Source organism: Anas acuta, chromosome 10 (assembly GCF_963932015.1).
Source record: "Anas acuta chromosome 10, bAnaAcu1.1, whole genome shotgun sequence".
In the NCBI taxonomy this organism is placed as follows: domain Eukaryota; kingdom Metazoa; phylum Chordata; class Aves; order Anseriformes; family Anatidae; genus Anas; species Anas acuta.
Genome location: NC_088988.1, coordinates 14,235,421 through 14,256,302, shown reverse-complemented (window position 1 = coordinate 14,256,302; position 20,882 = coordinate 14,235,421). Strand labels below are relative to the sequence as shown.

The following is a 20,882-nucleotide window of genomic DNA, read 5'->3' as shown; positions in this document are numbered from 1 at the left end:
CCTAAAATCCCTCCCTACTCACCAGCAGAACTGTGCTTTCTTCTGCCTATTTTCTGTGTAGTGTACCATGCAAGCTTTCAGATCTGCAAAGTTGTGTTTGTTCTGCAGGTGACAGACACGCAGTTCTCAAATTCCTGTATGCATTGTCTCAAATCCCCTGCAGGAGAAACCACTCCTGTTGTAGTTATTTATTATTCTGCTCAAATCCAATATAAGGAGAAAAAAAAAGCACACTCATTTACTGTGATTGCTGCGGGTTCTTCTTAAATAATACTTTCTGGTATGACTGTCCACTTAAAAACAAACAAACAAGAAACCGCAGATCTAAAATACAGAGATAACTATTGAACCAACCTTCAATAGCTTTCTCTGAAAAATTGTATGAAGTTACATGAATAGTAATTACAGAAGGGACATTACTAGCAACATATCAACAAAAGGAAAAAAATACATATTTCAGCTTCCTGATTTAAGGATGTATGTGTACTCAAGGACGAGGGGAAAATACTAAAACTAGTTACTGAATGATAGGAGTGTATGTTTGAGGGGGAGGAAGGACGAGAACCGTCAGAGCTGTCTGCAAGCAATTAAGGAGATGAAACACCAGCAGATGGCACTCAAGTCTTCATTATAACGCCAGGCTTCGCAGGGTCCCCGAAACCTGTGTGCTGAAAGCAGCTGTCTGCGAGCTGAGGGCACAGATCCCAGCAGGCAGACAGAAGATTTGGGGAATTGGAAGGTTTAGAGGTGTCTGAGATGCTGTGCCACAGGACGCAAAGCAGCCGGGCTGCGGAAGACCAAGAGAGGCGCAGGTGGCATCCAGAGCAGGCTGCAGAGAGGGGACCATGTCCGGAGGTGATCTGCTCGTTGGCACATAACAAAGGTAGATGCGTTTTCCTTTGCAGCTCAGACATCCTTCACGCTGTCTGCTTTCCATCTCGCCCCATAACCAGCCTCAGAACTATATCGCGTGTGTGTGTGTGCACTCTTCCATGCAAGAAGCTGTCCTGCAGGCACAAATCACTCTGCGAGTACTGTTCATCTTCGCCTAAAAACTTTTTTCTTCCCTACTGCCTGCCTGTACAGTTCGCAGAATATCTTCAGAAACACAAGGAAACAGACCATCAAAACCAAGTTGCTTAGTGCCTTCTAGAACATGCATGCTGTTTCTAGAAGTAAGCATCAAGAACATGACTAAGCCATTAATCCTTAATAAAATTTCTTAAAAGGAAAAAAAAAAAAAAGGCCATCTCTCTTCCCTGGTAGGGAATATTACAGCTGCTCACAGCTGCCATGACTGAGCCTTTCCTTTTCCAGTGCAGATGCTCTTGGCACTTCTGGGCTGAACCCAGAACTTCTTTACAGCTAGATCAACAAGAACCACGAACGTTCAGGCACTAAGGAATTTGGAAAGATACGAAAGAAGTGGCAGAAGCCAGCTGCAGAGACTAAGGCTTCTCCAGGCTTTTGTGCTGAAATCACTGGTCTCCAGATTGTTTTGTGCTCTAGCATGAGCACATTAGAGACTGAAACAAAACAACAAAATACTGTTCTGTTGATTTAAAAACAACAACAAAACAAAAAAAAAACATTTTAGATTTTCTCCTGTTTCTGTGGCCAGCTCCAAGGATGCTCCTTATAACATTGCACAGGATATCATTCAGCATATGCTGCTCAATCCATCCCTGTGGGTTAAAACTCGCTTTCACTTTGTTCTCCCCCTCCTCGCGAGTAGTAATGTATGTTGACAGGTAACGTATGGAGACAAAGCCGACCAGGGTTATTCTTTGAAGGGCTCCAGTCACAGACAGCACTTGTTCTCACTGTCACAGCTCTGAGCAGAGCTGGAGAGCAGGTACAGCAGCTGCAGCTCTGGGGACTGGTGTGGGAGGGAAGCTGAAGAGGAGGGGCATGAGGAAACCAGGCTGCAGCTTCTTTGCCTCTGCTTCATCCTCAGCCCTTCTGGCACAGACTTTTCCTGTACCACAAGAGCTCCTCCAACAGCAGCTACCAAACCCCTTGGATGAGAGCAATTTCCTAGACCTCTTTTTGCCAGTTCCTGGAAGAGACAGACAAGACCTGGAAGAATCATCCAAAGAAAATTGCTCCCCTGAGCAAAGGCACAGAGCATTGGAAAACCCAAGCATCCAGCTTCTGGCCACCATCAGCAAACACAGAGCTGCCCCACAGCAGTCAGGGCTGCAGCGACTGCTCCCCGGTTTCCAACCAGCCTGGCTTCATGGAGGAGCAGGAAGACAACCTCGCGCTTTCCTTTGGAGCCAACGCCAGCAAGTGCAGCCTTGAGACTAACCAGACAGGGGCCCCACCATGCTGGTCAGGAGCAACCAGAGGTGGCCCTGAGGTGGTGATCGTACCGGTGCTTTTCGGCTTCATTTTTCTCCTGGGAATGGTGGGGAACACCCTGGTGCTGGTTGTTCTGGGGCGTCTCCGGCCTGGGGGACGCCCATCACGCAGTGCCACCAACATCTTCATCCTGAACTTGAGCATTGCAGACTTCTCCTTCTTGCTTTTCTGCGTCCCCTTCCAGGCCACCATCTACTCCCTTCCAGAGTGGATCTTCGGTGCCTTCTTTTGCAAGTGGGTTCACTACTTGGCCATGGCGACAATGCTGGTCAGCATCTTTACCCTGGTGGCCATGTCTGTGGACAGGTACATCGCCGTGGTCCACGCCAAGCGTTCATCCGGCATCCGCAGCAAACGCAACGCTGCCCTCGGCGTGGGTATAATTTGGCTGCTGTCTCTACTCATTGCCATCCCCGTGGCCCAGCACCAGGCTCTTGTGAGTGGTCACCAGCAAGCACCCAACAGCTCCTTCTGCTGGGAGAACTGGCCAGATGGATCAACGGCCAAGCAGACGTACAAGGTTACCATCCTGCTGGTGGGATACCTCCTGCCCCTGGTGCTCATCACCTGCTGCTATGCCAAGGTGAGTAAGAGGGATGTGAGTAATATTCAGATAGAGGAAAGGATCAATCCCAACCTCTTGGTGGCTTAGATTCACACATGCAAGCTACCCAGCCAAGAAATAAGGCATTCACAGTGCTTCCTATGTTCCTCCTAGAATAGGATGCTTCTCTGGGACAGGGGGAGGGAAACAAGAATGAAATTACACCATCTAATAAAGAGGAATGAAAAACATTTCTATTCAGGGACAAAGCAAATACATGAAAGTTCAATCCCAGCCTGACACCCAAATCTACTAAAGATTCCTGTGGATTTTTGTAGTTTTCAGTTTGTCCTTTCTTGATAACAAATCTTTGCTCCATGCAAGAGAAAAACACCATGGAGGATGAAGCTGTGCAGAGTATACAGAATTAGTATCAGAGACATTGCTGCCTTTTTTTTTTTGACACAAATCTCAGACTTTGTGTCTTGCAAAGATTTCTAGAAAGATATTTTAGGATTTAAGTTTTCTTCATCAGGGAATTTCTTCCTTTCTTCTTGGGAATTGCCATTGTTCAATTTTTTTCTCTCCTTTTACTGATCTTCAGCATGTTTGAGGCAGACAGTAAATCTATCCGTTATGATGGACTTCCAGAATGAAGTTTCTGTGACTTTTGAATTAATCTCCTATTGTGTAGTGCCTGGTGACTGCTAGGGAGTAAACTTCCTTGTCACTAGTCAGTTGCATGTCAACTCCCCTGAACAAAAATATATTTTCCTGGAATTTAAGCTCATGTCTGTTTAATCAAAAGTTGTGATACTTTCAACACTGATTTATTTTAGTATTGTCAGTGCTAAGGACAGGACAAGGCACTTAGATTTAAGCTAAAAATCTTTACATCTCAGGCCTTGCTTGTCACAAGAGGAAAAACCCACTAGACTTCACAAATCCTGTCCCTTTGGCTCCTGTTGTTTTTCCCCTCACTGCTGTTAGTGAGCACAGCAACAAATGGAAGGGGAGCTGCATTTAATAGAGGCTTTATTTTGTTCATTAACTGCTTTAGAAAACTTAGCCTTTTACCTGCAAAGGCCAAAGTATAAATATTGCCAGGTTACAGCTGTGCTATAATCAGGTTCTTAAAGGTTAATCTAAATGTTGTTAACTGAGAATTTCCTGACAGGGCTCTAACATTTCTTATGACTCTCCCTGTGAAAGGAGAACCCACTCTGACTGCCCCAGCTGTTAGTGCTGCAGTCAGGAGTGGCAAAGCAGTCACACAGGGGTACAGCGTTGGCAGCCTGTTCTCTGTCCTTCTAAGTCCTTCTAAGTAATCAGCCCAGAGAGTAAATGTGGATAATTTAAACACAATCTAAAAATCAAAAATCCATGGAAAGTCTCCTCTTGATTTCAGCATAGTGTCAGCTGAGCTCTTAAATAATGCTGAACTAAGTCTTCTTAAAGCTTGCTATTTTCTCCTTCAAGAAACAAGCTTTGAGAAGAAAACTGGGGAGAGCTTAGAATTAAAAATCTCAGTGCACCAGATTGACCCCTGACGTCATGCTAGAGCAATTCTTTTAACGTCTGGTGCTCATTCAAGAAGTTCAATACTAACATATACAATTAAATTTCATATTCAATGTATTGCTCCTTTTTTCAAGGTTCTATATCACCTCCATACGAAGGTAAAGAACATTTCTAAGAAGTCAGAAAGATCAAAGAAGAAGGTAAGCATCTTTGATTTGTACACTGATATGTCAGGTTTATAAGATAACTAGTAGTCTTTTCAAGCTCCATTCACATACAAGTGTCATTTGTGTCTTTCAGCTTGAGTTCAAATTCATGTTGACAAGTTGTTATATCTTTATAGACACTGTACAAAGTGAGGCCATTATTGAGTTGCTCTATTGATCTCTACACACATGTCCGCTGGACTGCCTTTTGATTTATTTTGCTATAACAGAAGTCCCACAAGTACAATGTTTTTACATTGACAGGCAGAAAGATATTCAGGCTATTAGAAGATCTAGGCATCTGAGCACACTTCAGCAAGCTAAAAGGAAAACACGTGAAGAACCCTGAAACTGCAGTACCTCAGTTTTGCTGCAGTTTGCGTTTAAGATCTCTAAGGTTTGCATCTAGTATGTGGTTGATTTTGACCTTGGTTGGCACTTTGACCTCTCTGAAAGTCAAACATCAGCTTATCCCTGCTCAAGCTGTATGAAATAAGCAGAATTACAAGAATTAACTGAGAAAAATACTAAGGATAGTTTTTTGTTTTTTTTTCCTCAATGTAGGAATCTTAGAGTGAATAAGCCATAACTAAGAGACGTTTTTAGGTAACAAAACTCATCAAGAGCAGCAATGCAACATAAAATTTATCTGTCATGAAAAGAAAAAACACTATTTCAGTCAGAAGAGTTATAATTGTTGTGTGTACAGTAATGAGTGAATCTATAGATTGTCTGGCTGGTCACAGGTGGGAGGTAAAAGGGCCCTACCGTTACCTGCTGATAGGACAGTCACAGTCTGTGCCAGTGGCACAGCAACCGTACAACCCAGATGAGCAGCGTGCATGCCACCAAGGTGATGTGACAGCCAGTGGAAATGATGAGGCACAGCTTCGATTTGCTCTCAGCCCGGACAGTTGGAAACTAGACAGTTGTATGACCAAAATGAGGGTTATTACAGCAAACACAGACATTTGATTGAAAAGGTGCAAGACACAGAAATCAAAGCTTTCAGGCTTTGATGACTCCAGGTGAAGGGTGGCTGGAGTACAGACACTGGTACCACAGCTGCATGAAGCTACAGAAGTATTAAAACCCAAACCTGCTTCTGGGCATAACAAACTGCATCCAGGGGGTTCTTCACTGGACCCCCCCCCACACACACACACCTCACCCCTGTAGAGTTAGATCACTCACAAGATGAGGAATTCAAGGTACCAGATTTGCCAGCATACTGCTGTTATACAACAACATAACCGGATCCTGTACCTCTATTGATTTCTTTTTCCACCAAAGGGACTTCCTACATTGGAAACCAAAAGGTCTCTCTAAACATAACACAGCCACCTGTTGCACACCTCAGAAAAACTAATCTGAGTAAGGTAATATTTGCATGCAGCCAAGGTGTCACAAGAATGTACAGTGCTGATCAACACAGATATCTTCATGAACATCCTATTTAGGAAAAAGCAGATGTACTTGAGGATGCTAACTGTGCAATCTGGATGCTGTGGTAGCATCTCAAACAGAAGTCAAGGGTTTTCAATAGAAAAATATACTTTCAATAGAAAAATATATCCTCTGTAATATTATGCTACAGTTTTTCTAGTCTGCTCTATGCTGGTTTTAGTTGATTTTGAGCTGTTACAGAGATTTTTCCAGTCTTTTATGACAATGAATCCTAAATAGATTTAGCTATAGATTATATTTAGTTTCTATGACTTCATTACATACACTCAGCTTTGTTGGTAACACACATACAAGTATCAATCCATAATCAGCCTTGCACTCACACTGCCTGTAAGGTTAGAACTCAGCTGATACTCCTACGCTGTGAGACAATATTGCAAAGACCACAGAAGTTATAATACACAACACACATATTTCACTGATATTTTCTGCTCTCCCTTAGGGTGTTTTTGATCCTGTTTTCTGTGTTCAGATGCTGAGTTCACATAGTAAACATACAAAGCCCTACAAATACTTTGCTCATCTGCTTGTTTCGCTTGTTTCTGAGCCTTACTGAGATTCATTTTATTAGTCCAGCTCATCTCACTTCAAGCAGATTCTGACAAACAATCTTTCTATCACATTTTCTAAGGCAATAAATCATGCAATAATCAGCTGCTGCGTATTGCCTTCTACATCAAACCACCAAGCCTACATGCGGCTGGCTACACTGAAGAATACCATGCCTTATTCTGCCTTCTGAATTGCTGTTGAATGCTGGCACTGCTACAGATACAATGTGAATTAAAACTTGAAGACCAGGAGTGTCATTTCTGGGCAGGTTGACTACTTTCTGCTTTTTATCTGCACTGAGTCTTGTGTGCTTAACAAAGATATGAACAAAGCCTGCCCAGCAGCTACCATGACAAAAGGCAACCAAGATCTGTTGATGCTTATGTTTACTTCAGCTATAGCAAATAAAGTGCTAAGAAGCACTGTTCTTTGCATAGAATAATCTCATAACTCAGGAACATTAGCAACACGTCCCTAATCCCTAAATCTGGAGGCGAGAATGCTCCAGGGACACCTCATTGCAGCCCTCCAGTACCTAAGGGGGGCCTACAGAAAAGTTGGGAAGGGAGTGTCAGGGAGTGTGGTAACAGGGTAAGGGGGAATGGCTTTAAACTGAAAAAGGGCAGATTTAGATCAGATATTAGAAAGAAATTATTTACTCTGAGGGTGGTGAGGAACTGGCAGTGGCTGCCCTGAGAAGCTGTGGATGCCCCATCCTTGGAGATGTTCAGGGCCAGGCTGGATGGGGCTTTGAGCAGCCTGGGCTGGTGGGAGGTGTCCCTGCCTATAGCAGGGACAGGGAACTAGATGATCTGTAAAGGTCCCTTCCAATCCAAACTTTTCTATGATTCTATGAAATGCTTTAGATGGTGTAAATTCCACTTCTGTCTTTTCCTTACCTATATAAAAATGGCCCTATACCTATTTCTTTCCTATAATTGAAGAGAATGCTACCAATTGTCAAAAACTGGTCTCATCTTCGTGTGAAACACTGAAGTTACAGATATGTTTGTTTATTTTTTCCATACCCATTTCTTCAAATATATCTGCTTGCATCGTTTCCAGATTTGACCTGTAGAGTTAGATGAAAAACAGATCTACAGTTTCCTCAACTTTCAGTTTCCTGACTAGATACAACTGAGAGGTCTGATCATAAAAAATACCTTTGACTTTGCCTGTTCAGACAAGTTAATGTCAAAACATTTCCTCCTCCCTCCCCTTAAGTATTTCTATGGCCATAATTCTGGAACACCTGGTTGAGATTGTTGTTCCTCATGGCAGTTAGACTCAAGATAAAGGGAAAAAAAATGAATCAAATACATCCCTCCACATACATACACACATCTTCCACAATTTGTCTCCTGCCAGAGCTTTCTGTTGAGAAATTTCTCATTTATTTTTTTGCAGGCCGAACAGCGTCTTTGACATCTCTACTGCAATTACTTTTTGTTTACTTCTCTTCTTTATAAGGAATCTTTCTTGTGCAGCCTGCAGACTCGCTCCATTCCCAGATGTGCTTTCATAGTATCCTCGATACACACTGCGTGTCAATCATTTAAAGCAGATTTTCTTAAGAACACTTCACATTAGAGCCTAATAGAAAATTCATATGTGCATGGCAGTTCTGTTAAATTAGCTTCCTTCATATGTACTTAATTGGTCTATTAGGGACAAGTAGTTTTGTTTGGTCTTAAACCTTAACGATAAAGCAACCAGCTTTTGCTTATTTCACTCAGATGTTTGACAAGTGAATCTTGCTCCATGTTTCAAAAATTAATTTAGCAAATACAAAACATTCAGCTTTATGAAACACATGCAGTTTCAATGGCCAAGCCCTTACCACCTTGGATCCACCAAAACATGAAAACAAGATCTTTCAACATGAGGTGATAATAATCAGATATGAATCAGGTAATTTTCAGTGTGCATCTTGACCACACTAATATGGAAAACAAAGTGTCATACTGGTACACAGATGAAATCAGTCTGGAACTATGATCACTCAGCACTTACTTCATTCCTTTAATTTCAAGAAAACAGGACAAAAAAAACACACCAGTTTTTATCCTCCTTCCACCCCTAAGGGAATGGCTTTGGAGTGTGGTCTTCTTTTTCTTTTTTAAAGAGATAAGCAGTAAATTTTGCAAGCAGCTATTTGTACAGACCTCACTACATTCATCTAGGCTATATAGGGGAGTAAAATTGTTCAGAAAATCAAATTGCAGACCTCAAATCCATGTTGAACAAGAGTTGCCGGTGAAATGGATGCTGGCATTGCCACTGCAAACAAATTGCTTTGCCATGAGCTCCAGAAACTGTAATGCCTTTTCTTTGGGCTATACAGACTCAAGATAGAATATTTATTTCCAAGATAAAACAGTTTAGAAACAACGTGAATGCCATAGAGTGAGTGCCAAATCAACTGTGAATCTGGATAAGGCTAACATTTACAGAACAGGTGAGAGAGAACCTGCTAGATGCAAACCTAGGGTAGCTTCTAAAAAGATGATCATCACACAGGTTGGACAGTTCCGGCGTTGTGACAGCATACACCTGACTTTCCGAGTTGTACTGCTGCAGCAAAGAAGGCAACAGCAAAATCAATTTAATTCTATCCAAGCATACAGAGTACATTAACAGAACACATGCTTAGTACTTTAGTACTGTAGTTCAACCTCTTCCTTTGAAGTTTTTTTTGTTTGTTTTTGTTTTGTTTTGTTTTGTTTTTCTAAATTAGGATACAGAACTCAAACAATGAACTACATTACTAGAAATCTGTTGTTTTAAGAACTTTCTTGCTTATTTCCTCCACTTCTTTGTTCTGCATTTTTCAAGCACAGCATGGCTTTCCTGTGCCTGCCGCTGCAGCAGCGCTCTCAGCCTTCCCTACAGGCTTGTTTCGTGCGTGGTACCTGCATCCAGCAGAGGATCACCAACTGTGCAAGGACAGAGCAGAGCTGCATACGCAGACACACATGCCTACTGTCAGTTAGCTGAGGAAAGAAACAAAATCACCTCAAAAGTTAAAATGATTGTTACAGTTTTTAGCTACCTGCCCAATTAAGAGAAGCTCTGACACATACACCTGAAGTAGGGTGGCACTGCCACTCCATTTGTCTCAGCTAGATTGTGCATGCAAAAAAGGCACGCGTGCCAGTTTCTCCATTTAACTTCTTGCTAGCTGCACAAGCTTGCCAACATTACAATTGAAATGGTGTGATACTGCAGGAGTCCCCTTCGTAATTTTGGTTAATCTGTTGTTGAGGCAGGACAGCAAGACAACGTGCTAGGAAATCCTGTGCACCTCTCAATCAAAAATAAAATACATTTCAGTCCTGTTACTTCCTGTATGCATAATGAAGAGCACAGTAAGTCTTTGGCTCCAAGGAAAGTTAACGATTCCCTATCTGACAGTGTTGAAAAAGTGTTTCATGAGAACCCAGCCCTAGGAACTCCAAATATACATTTGCAGTAAATAACATTTTAATAATGGAAATGAATGCAAACCAAGGTCTAGTCTGATCATGAAATGGCCCTGTGGTGTCTTACTGGCTTTTGCGGCACCCCAGGGTTCCTCAATGTTTACTTAGTTTTGTCCTATGACATCTTTAAAGAACAATCTGAAATGCTTTGTCAAGCTTTAAAACAGTTCTGAGGCTGTGAATTTCACAGCTATTTTGCAAGGTCCCTTGAAAGGAAGGTAGGAGCTGTGGAATCTTTAGAGGCAATAAAAGTCAGAAGCTCCAATTAACAGGCCAATTGAAACATCTAAATCTAACAAATAAGTATTATTTTATTTTTAGCTACAACAGAAAGGTGAACCAATCTTACCTGGTGGGAAAACACTCTTTTGTTCTCTCTTCTTCTCATAATAATTCCTAAAATTTTATTCCTTTTTTTTTTTTTTTAAATTATTTCTCCCTCTTATAGCCACTACTTAAGAACTGAGCTAATGTGTTCACAAAACACATAAACCCAAGATCTTGCTCCAAAATTGTAATAGTCAATTTAAAACACATCTCCCTCTTTGAAGCTAAGATTATTGTCTTCCTCAGTTCATACATTCACAACCCTATACTTAACCTACACACAAGTTCATTGTTTTTTGAAGGTCATACCACAGCTTGAGGCACAACGTACAGAATTCCTTCAAGGTAGATGGGTATTCTTGAGCATTTTGGTCAAGAGAGGCAGACAAAAGTTTCACTGCAACTGCTTTCCTATATGCTTGTGAAATGTGTTTATTACATGCTGAACTATTTATTTGACTTCTATTCACACAGCCAGTGGGTTTTCATATAGACTTAATGAATGTGATGTTCAGTGTTTAACCATGACCAACGCTAAGGACAGAAAAGTAGCATGGGAGATCTTGGGATCCATCTAACAAAAAATATTAACCAAAACTGAAATCCTGCAAGCTGTTTTGCTAACAAGAACCTAGGGCAGCAAGAATAGAGTGCTTCATTACCAATTAGTAGATAATAAGAATATCATAATGCTTATAAGCATTTCTGAATACAAAGTGAGTCAGTATCAAGAGCATCAACAGAGGGGATTAGCGGCATTATCACAAAATCAGAGACATTCAGGGGAGTAGTCAGACCAGTGCAAACAAGCTACTGGGAAAATGAAGAGTTCACCACTTAGGAAGTAGCCAAAATGGGCTGATTACAACTGAAAGTTTATATGTTTCAATCTCTCCTCTTCTTCGTGACAGCCAACTGCCATTTCTGACCACAAGGGGAAAAACAATGGGGAGGAAAAAAAAAAAAAAAAAACACTTTCAGTGCTGTTTTTAGAACTACACTCAAGAGTAATAAAAGAAAGACCAGAGGACAGTGAGAAGTGCTTCATAAACAAGTAACAAATGAGTTTGTTTTGAAGCAGAGGAAGCTGCTGTCCAAAATTTAAGCTGGCTAAGACTAGATATGGATTTTTCTGAAACACCTGTTTGAAACCTTGTGTGTTTATCACGAAGCTATAAGCATATTTCTGGAGTTCAAATTGTGCTTTGGTACCTTTCTAGTGTTGTAACTTGACAGGCAGAAAAGGATGCTTACAAATGCATCAGTGGGTGTCAGATTTGTGAACACAGTAGAGAAGAACCTGACACCAGGAGAGAAAAAACTGACAGTTTCTGCACATTGGCTTAGAGAGACCGAGCAAATAAATGTTGTTATCTCTCTCTTCTGAAAACAGAGGATAACAGTGTCTAGGGCTGCAAAAATTGTTCTCATCAGGAGAAGTTGCTAAGTACCTCCAGTAGTACATCAGGAGGTTGTGCTGAGCCATGCATCCTTCCTGGGTACTGACACAGTGTAGTATCTAAAAGTAAAAGCTTAGAGCACCATGGGTCACTAGATTTTGGCCAAGCTTTCACCACAAGTATAGTATGTATACACATATAAAATAAATAGCCATGACTGACACCCAGTAGCTTACACAAATCAAATGTTGGGCAATAAAAACATGTACCAACTGTCTCTCAAATATCAGGGAAAACAAAGATGCAAGCTAGAGATAAGCATAACAAAATAAAATAATTCAGAGAAAACATTTTTATGACTTTTTATTACAAGTCAGGAGAAAAGTATTGGCCCCCACACAATGGCCGAGGAAGTATGGTATGGTGTGAAGAAGCAGCACTAGCTGGAGTAAGGCTGCCTTTGGCATCACAGCAGTATATTATTAATTTAAACTAGTTTAGAGGAGTGAAGGGAAGCAAGACCCATAGTCCAGTTCATTATATGCCCAGTCCTCCTGCAAAGCAGTAATAAAGAAAGAGTTGCTATTTGTTAATGAGACAGCACAGAAAAAGAGGCATAGGTTTTATGCTTCTTTCTTCAAAATTGTGGAAAAGGAGGAAAAACCTCCACCACATTCAGAAAACAGTAACTGTCCCACTAATGAATCCCAGTTTTTCTGTAAGCTAGTGAGAACATACTGTTCAATAAAAGCCTCATTGAATGTTCTTTCCCTTTTCTGTTTGGCTGAGGTACAAATGGATAGTCTGATCAGCTCTGAAAAAAAAAATATCTGTGTCTAGACCAGATGAGAGAAGTGACAGGCTTTCTACCTTTAGACTGTTCTGTCCATTGTATATTTTATCTCAAGACTATTTATTAACCTAATGCATCAGGTAGTTCTGCACAAAAAAAAAAAAAAAAAAAAAGCTCATGGAATATTTGCCATGTAATGAACCAAATGTTTCAATCTTCATTTTGCCTTTGACAAGTTGAGACAGCTTCATTAGAAGCTTATCAAGAATGACAACTCCAAAATCAAAATTAAATGCTAAAAACTTCATTATCCTGCAAAAATTAGGTACTTCCCTAAAAAGGGGTCTTTAAACACGTTTCAGCATTACTTTCTGAAGGACAGGGGAAGACTAAAAGCAAGATATAGCTCATTCAGGGCTGAAGAAAATCAAAGGTAAAAAAAACCCTGGGAAATCTATAAATGAGGGTCAGATCACATATGACTGTAACAGAAGAATAAGTGAGTAAATTCTAGGCAATCCTGCGTGGCAGAAACATTAAGGGGGGAAACAACAAGTTTATCTGTTTGACAAACAAACATTTATGATTTCCCCCAGTCTCTATTTCCCACTCTGCCATTGATTCACTGTATAGCTTCAACACTCTCTTTGTACAACAAATAATGCACTAAGCTGTTTCATGGAGCTTCTCAAAAGAATTCTAAGAGTGCAAAATATTAATAAGAGTCAGTTAAATAATCCAGCGGTGGCCATTGTACATGCCTTCTATGGACCCACTAAGACTTCAGAAACAAACCATAATGTTAGCATTAACTGGGCAGAGCTAGACCAACAGTAACCCATTAATGGTGCAAATTATCACAGCTCACTGAACAAACTCCAACTGTACACAAGCGATTTGGATCCATCCTCTGCAGCTGTTCACAGTCTATATTAGCACTAGTTTTAGACTGTTACTGTCTTAAAAGTAAAACAATGTTTTTTTTTCGGTTTCTTCTCTGGGCCACATATCCCCTAATTTGAGGGGAAAAAATACACAAAAGTTCCATTTCCAAAACAGGTTCTTTGAGTCCTGAATTATGTAGGTTATTGATATTATTGTCTATATTCTCATTTGCAAAATCCCAGGTAGCTGGATCTCAGAAACAGCTTTGTGCTAACACACAGCGACTGCAAATCCGTTTTTAATATCCATCCCTATGCTGAATGCATGGTTTGCCATTTCACAGTAAAAAGAAAAAAGAATCTAGGTCTATATCCCCTATTCAAAAGAATCTTTCAATGCTTGTAGCCCCCTAATTTAAGCAGAAGGATGCTACAAAAGGTTGCCTTGGTAACATGCCGAAGCTATTTAACATTGTTAGAGGGTAAAAAAGTAGCACCATTAATGCTGGTGAGAGTTAAGAACGGTACCTGCTATTCATCATTTCTTTAGCACCCATCTTACCACAGTAAGCAAGCTAGACCCCACAAGGCCACCACTTCTGTGTCTTTCAGTTCCAATTGTACCAGCACATTACCAAGGACAGCATCTGGTTCCCAGCGTGGTTCAATTTTTAGGAGTTCAAGAGCAAAGGTTGTACACTCACATGGGAACATGCTTTGTCACCTAATATGTTAGACAGAGCATTTTGGTATGCAAAACAAGGAAGCATCCAAAATATGCCACGTACCAGATGAACCTACAGGCCTTTCAAAATTAATACAAATTTACCTGATACATCTATTTGGCAGAAAACGCCCTGCTCCCCATGTTTTTTTAAACTTGTTTCATAAGCAACTGTTTTCTCTTATCTGCACAGAAATCTTGATCTGATACAACAACATCTTCCTAGAGTTTAACAGATTTTAACTGGCTTGTTAATGCAGTTAAGGCAAGCAAAGGTGACACTGTTGGCCCTCATCCAAAAGCATTTTTCAACTTCAATGACTGTCTGTTTTTATTGCAGGAGATCATTGCTGCAGGCCCTATGTAAACAGGGGAAAGATGTTGCCTATCCAACACAGGAAAAAAAACTTCTTATCATGCAGTTGACTTTTCTGCAGGGTTAAACAAATAGGAGAGGGAAAAAAACAACAACAACAACAAAACACAACAGTTCCCAAGAAAGCACCTTTAGCCTTCACCCACTTTATTACTGTCAGAGCAAGCAGAATATACTTGAAATATTTTAGTGCGATTCATTCAAATATAAAACATGATTAAATGTATGTTATAAACAGCAATTATAATTCTAGTGTCCTCTCATGTTCTGCAGGTTTTAATGCTACTATTTAGGAAGATCCAAATAATATGAAAGTCCTGATCTAACTCCATTTGACTAGATGACATTAACCATAGATTTAATAAAGACCTATATCTGAACACATAAGTTTAACATTTTCTTAGAACTGCAAGTTGGTTTTGAAGTATTTTAATGTTTAAAAAATAAAAAGGATTTTAAATTCCAAACAATCTTATGAAATTTCAAGAGCAGCATAGGGCTGTTACTAAGGTGAAACATGAATCTGGAAGACAAGTGAACTTCTTGTAATTTTGCCCCATATCTCCAACCCCTTCCAACAAGCCAGTTTATAAACATTTAATACTTATTTATAAATATTTTAGCACTGCCTCCCATAGGTTCTTATGTATAGGACTGCAGTCATTTGTTATGATCCCAGACCTTACACACCAAGATCTAATCACCTTACCTTCTTTCTTCTATGAAGTATTGCCACTCCGCTCTTCCCTGGAGCATACTGCCATCAACTTCAGAACATGATCTTTGTAGTTAGTCTGCAGCAGAGGAGTCTACTGTTAGCCAATAAACATTCGTGAACACTATACCTAACTCATTGATATAGGAAACTAGAAAAAAAAAACTCTCTGAAGTAGACTCCAGAGGAGAGAAGTTTTATTATGTTTTTATTGAAGTGCCACTGACAAGGGAAATACAGCAAATACTCTGAGGAGAAATATTTAATTTGTACCACCACTGTCTGTTAGGGTACCAGAGAAATCAACATGATCCCTTAAGAAATCCAGCTTCATTAGTTCTGTGGCTCTTTGAATAATTTCCTTGTTTTCCTCATATTACTCTTCACACAGGGTCAAGCACGTGCCTTAGATAGTTACTAAAACAAGTTGCAGTTTCCATCTCACCCAAAGAACACAGAGAGTATAGAGACAAGTGCAAGTCACGAAATGTTTTCCCATTTAAATGGAAGTCCAAAAAATTATCTTCCTCAGCCCATCTCTATCCTGCCACCTTAGTCACCATTGAAATATTGCCAAGGAGATGTACTTAACTTGGCAAGTCATGCCAACCGTTGTAGTGCTACAGAAAAGTCAGAAGGATACGGAGATTTTCAGCAGCTATTTTGTTTGCTGTATTGTGGGGCAGGGAGAGATTTCCCTTCTCCTAGAAGAGGTTCCAGCTTAGGTGTTTTATATACGTAACCCTGACTCTTTATAGCTTCTATTTATAAGTTTTAACACAGCGATTAAATAAGTTTTTGTTCACTAGTAAATTATCTCTCTTGTAGAGAAGTAATTGCATCCTGTTCACCTGAAATCATGGAAGGGAGTTACTGACTGAAAAATTAGCTTAGACCTATAGGGCTGTAAACCCTAATTTGAAATTAAGCCCAACTTTTCAATTTTCTTCAACACTCTTCTCTTCCTTGTACAACTCACATTCTTCTTAGGAGAAGGATAATATCTGCATATTCCCAAAATGTTGTATTTATTTAAGTGACAAAATACAAATGATAAACACTAAAGTTGAAAATCACACATTTTGCTGAGAATTAGGCAAGGGGAGTGGACAGAAGTCACCTGCTGTGCATCTGCTACAATGCTCCAAGAAGAAGGAATTGAATGGGTAAAAAAAAAAAAAAAAAAAGAAACAAAAACAGCATTAATGGCTCTCTGGGCCTTGCTCAGTGTTCCCTGCATGTGCTACAAGTAGAAAGTGAGAGAAAAGCAACCCTCTCATGATGCTTAAACTTGAGTACATGGGTACTGTCCACACAGGCCTCAGGGACTTGCAGGAAGGTGAGTTATAGTTTGATTCAATTAATTGTAACTTACAGTCTGTGGAAGTCATACTTCATATTCTTCAACAACTTCTGAACAGAAGAAATAATATTAATAAAAAAAAAAAAAGTAGGTACTTTTATTGTCAGACAGATCCCTAGCCATACCAGGTTGAGACTTTGTTCAAAAGGGGATACGCCTTTCCAGTAAAGGCTAAGTTACTTCTTAGCATGCATCTGGCAGGTCCCCTCAACTTTAGCTTTATAACTAAAATAAGTCCTGTTTCTATGGGGAACAGGACTTTTCCTGCGTTGGTGTGGATCTCCTCTTCTGGAACAGCAGACAGCCTTAGCTCACTGCCCCAAAATACAGACACGCTAGTCTTTACCTTCAACCCTCTCACCACCTGGGCTCCTCACAGCCCAAGCCCTTCTCCCCAGACTACCATTTCCCATCAACAAGAACAAAACCCCAAGAAAGAGCCAGCTAAATTTCACACCAAAATAACTCAAGCAGCTCCCATTACTTACCTTTGCTCCTGGTTGCCTTTCCCCCTACCCTTTCCACTCAGGTAGCCAAGCCCTCATGCTGCTCCGCCATTTTGTGCAGCCCTCCTGCGGCATCGCCTCAGCTCTCTTTCCTCTTCCCCAGCCACAGTTGTGAGAGGCCACCACAGCTGTAGTCAATAGCTCACCTCTCTTTAACCGTTCTTTTGGATTATGACTTTCAGGAACATTTTCCTGGAAAATTGTACCTCAGTTTAAAGTTGACATGGTGCTGACAAACAATGGCTTGTGAGGGTGATGGCCTAGCTGGAGAGCTGGTGCTGCAGGGTCACATCCCCAGCACACAGCCCACAGGCAAGCTGGGATCCTAGAGGCATATTGTCTAGCTAGGAGTATATCCTAGTAATATTAATAACAAAAGAGCACTATATATTTTTTTAAAAGCCTCTCTACATTGGTTGGTGGTTTTTATTGTTTCACCCATAAGAGAGAAGCTCCTGGATAAATTTTTCTCCTCAGAAATGCAGAGGTGTCCCTGTTGCCCCTCTCAGTGGCCTATTTCCAAGCAGACAATTTTCCCCTATGGTTATTTTCAATACTTTTAATGTTCCTCAGCCTTCAAACGTTAGAGAATATTATTTCAACTTGTCCATGTAACATGGATAGCATTAGTTAAAACTTCTTGTTTGAGGTTTTATGGGCACTATCTCCACTGTCTTTAGTTGCCCAAGAAAAAAACTGAGAGCCAAAATTCTGTTTTTACAGGGAGGAAGGCTGCTTTTTAGCATCCTTTTTCATACTGTCATAGTTTGCCCACCTGGCAGTGGTCACCATTGCAGGTCATGCTGCCTCACTTGACTCACATGAGCATGGCAACAATTTAATACTTGATCTTGTCTTTCCAGACAGCGCAGACAGTGCTTCTCGTGGTTGCTGTGTTCCTGCTGTCCTGGCTACCGCACCACATCATCACAATGTGGGCAGAGTTCGGGCACTTTCCCTTGAACAACGTCTCCTTCACCTTCCGTATCATCTCCCATTGCTTGGCCTACGGGAACTCCTGCATCAACCCCATCATTTACGCCTTCCTCTCAGAAAACTTCCGCAAGGCCTGTCGGCAGGCCTTCAACTGCAAGTTCTTCCTGAGGCCAGTCCCTCCTGAGAAGCTGGTCAGAATACGCATGGAGAACTTCTCCACCACGCACTCCACCACTAATGTGTAAACATGGCTCATAAAAACGTTTCAGGAAGGAGGGGAAAGGTGGTGTCTGGGGAGACCAGTTATACAGAGGGATTTTAGGTACCTTGCTACTAGACACTGGGCTATTTACATCAGAAGTGTCTGAATGTCCTTGCAGTACCTCTAAGATAAAACTCATACGCTGTTGTTTTTATGCCCATACAGGCTAATATGTGAGTTTACACAGAAGGTGGAGTAAGGATAGGTATAAAAAGAGCAAATAAACAATTGTGTGTGTAGACTGTCATTAGGATGTGAACAGTGAGTGACATGACATTTAGAGACAGCGCTAAGAAGCCAAACTTTAACCAAACTTTGATTAAAGTCTAGCTAAAACGACATCAAACATGTCTCTTCCTTAAAAAAGAGTTTTACCATATGTGAGCTACATACAATATTAGCTCACTAGCTGTGATAGGGTCTCTAAATCTCTTTGAAGGCTTCGCTATAGTATTTACTTACTCTGTAGTAAAACACGACATCTCACTGATGCAGATGTCTACGTTTGGTGGCTCTGTATCAGTTTGCATATAGCAGGATTTGAATGTTTGTGTATTCCTGAATGTAATCGCTGCTGCTAATGACAGGCTGTAATAACCATCTCTTTGTGAACAACAGTAGGAAAGTGAGATTTCTCAATATACGCTTAAAAGAACTGCAGTTTTATTTGAAAGTAATGTTTACAAAAGGCTTTATTGGTAAATGTTTGTGTTCTCTGAGCATATCTACCCAAAGCTTTTTATTGGCCACTTTAGTATACAAATGTCAAAATGTCTTTTATTTTTTTGATAAACTGTTTTGATCAACAGTGCCCTAGCAACAATCAGTTCAGAGCATTTGCGCTGAGTTTAAAGTTACTGCTTGTAAATATATAAAGTGCATGTTACTTCAAATTTAAGAAGCATATAGCTGAAAGACCTTTATAATTTCACTGTGTTGTTTAATTTGATTTTCTATTGTGTGCTTCAATCCAGAATGACCTGGCATGGGACTCACTGTAATAATATTCCAGATTCACAGACTGTTGCAGAATTTTTAAAAGTGGGTTATAGAAGTTACCCTAAAATTATACATCTAAAAACCTTAACAAGAATATGCAAATGTAACCTTGTAGAACATCTTCAATGTCTTTTGTTATGGCCATTAGAGGATATATAATTAATTTTTTATAACATATATAGTACACCGATCATTCATTTTTTAACATGTATATTTAATACCTCAGTAATACTACCATTAGCTTTTATAAGCTGATTTTATGGTGAATTGATCAGAAATCAACCTTCCTCCCATCTTCCTTTCCCACATTTTAACTCAGGAAAAAATATAATTTCTTATCACCAGTGCCACTTAGTTACCAATAAAAAATAAGTGGATGCATTAATTATGAATGAACATTGCCAGACAGTTTTGACTGTGGATCCTGAGTCAGAGGTTATGTTTACGTGACATCATTTAACTTCTTCGGAACTGTTTTCCTGCAGGAATCAAACAAACTCCAAAAAGGCTGCGTGACTTAAAATCAGTCACACTATTTGCTCTGCTACTAACAGTTTCCAGCTAAAGAATTATAGCACATATCTACAACAGTTACGAAAATTTAGCCCTAATTGTTTGATTTAGTCTTGTGTATTTGTGAGAACATGGGTCCAGGGAGTCTGACACCCAAACTCCTAAGCAAAAAACTTCACTCCAACTTAAAAGGGCAACTCTGTGTATTGAACAGAGAATCACAGTTGGCATCACCAGCTGCCTGATAAGAGGAAGACACTCAGTGGAATAGATAGTAACTCGGTATTTATGCTAAAATGGTGAAGTACTATGGATTTGAAAACTGCCTTGTCTTACATCAGATTCATATTATATGACACTTGAAATGCAGTCAGCCTGAAAGCAAGCAAGCAAATATTACTTTTTTTTTTTTTTTTTTTTTACCCTTGGAGTTTAATAGTTTACTTCATTTAAGATAACTGTTGTGTCCACAGTTGAAGGAAGCTATTTCTCAGCAGTTCAGAAAATCTCACAAAGCCTAGATGCATCAAATGGAAATAGGATTTTCTGTAAATTATACTACACACTACCCCTAAATTTCTGTTTAAGTATTTACCTTACTGCTCATACTAAGTATACTTCTGCTTGTGGGTGCATGAAATGCATGATTTGCAATTGAATGAACTTCAGATATTAGGCAAGTAGTCTATGCAATGAATGGGTCAAAAATATGAATGTTTTTACACCTAATTTAGAAAGTTGAAAGCTCTCCACTGAATAAAGTAACTTTACTATAGTTTGTAACTTCTCCTAAGAGCCCTTTAGCTGTGGAATTGAACAGAATACATGCGCACAATTTCTAGTTTTGTTTCTATGCTTTTTACTCTCATACTCAGAATGCAAGTAGCTCCAGTGCCTTATTTGCTTTGAAACCAATGATTTAGAGATATTCTGCTGCAATCTTCTAAC

At 40.0% G+C, this 20,882-nt stretch overlaps 1 protein-coding gene and 1 long non-coding RNA gene across 3 annotated transcripts; one reads left to right on the top strand and one right to left on the bottom strand.

Annotated features, from left to right (window-relative positions):
* Positions 1-463: 463 nt before the first annotated feature.
* On the top strand, positions 464-18,957 carry LOC137861994 (galanin receptor type 1-like). 2 transcript variants are annotated; one of them, XM_068693611.1, is made up of 3 exons: positions 464-2,947; positions 4,564-4,629; positions 18,088-18,957. In XM_068693611.1, exons 1-3 carry the CDS (start codon positions 2,240-2,242, stop codon positions 18,403-18,405), a joined length of 1,092 nt encoding a protein of 363 aa, XP_068549712.1. In that variant the 5' UTR covers positions 464-2,239; the 3' UTR covers positions 18,406-18,957. The 2 variants fall into 2 exon arrangements, with proteins under 2 accessions (XP_068549712.1, XP_068549713.1); XM_068693612.1 differs by lacking the exon at positions 18,088-18,957 and adding an exon at positions 6,734-7,997.
* Positions 12,210-15,430, bottom strand: LOC137861995 (uncharacterized). The gene is made up of 2 exons (XR_011099991.1): positions 15,350-15,430; positions 12,210-12,417 (listed from the first exon to the last, which is right to left on the bottom strand). It is a non-coding gene; the product is annotated as an uncharacterized lncRNA (long non-coding RNA).
* Positions 18,958-20,882: the final 1,925 nt, after the last annotated feature.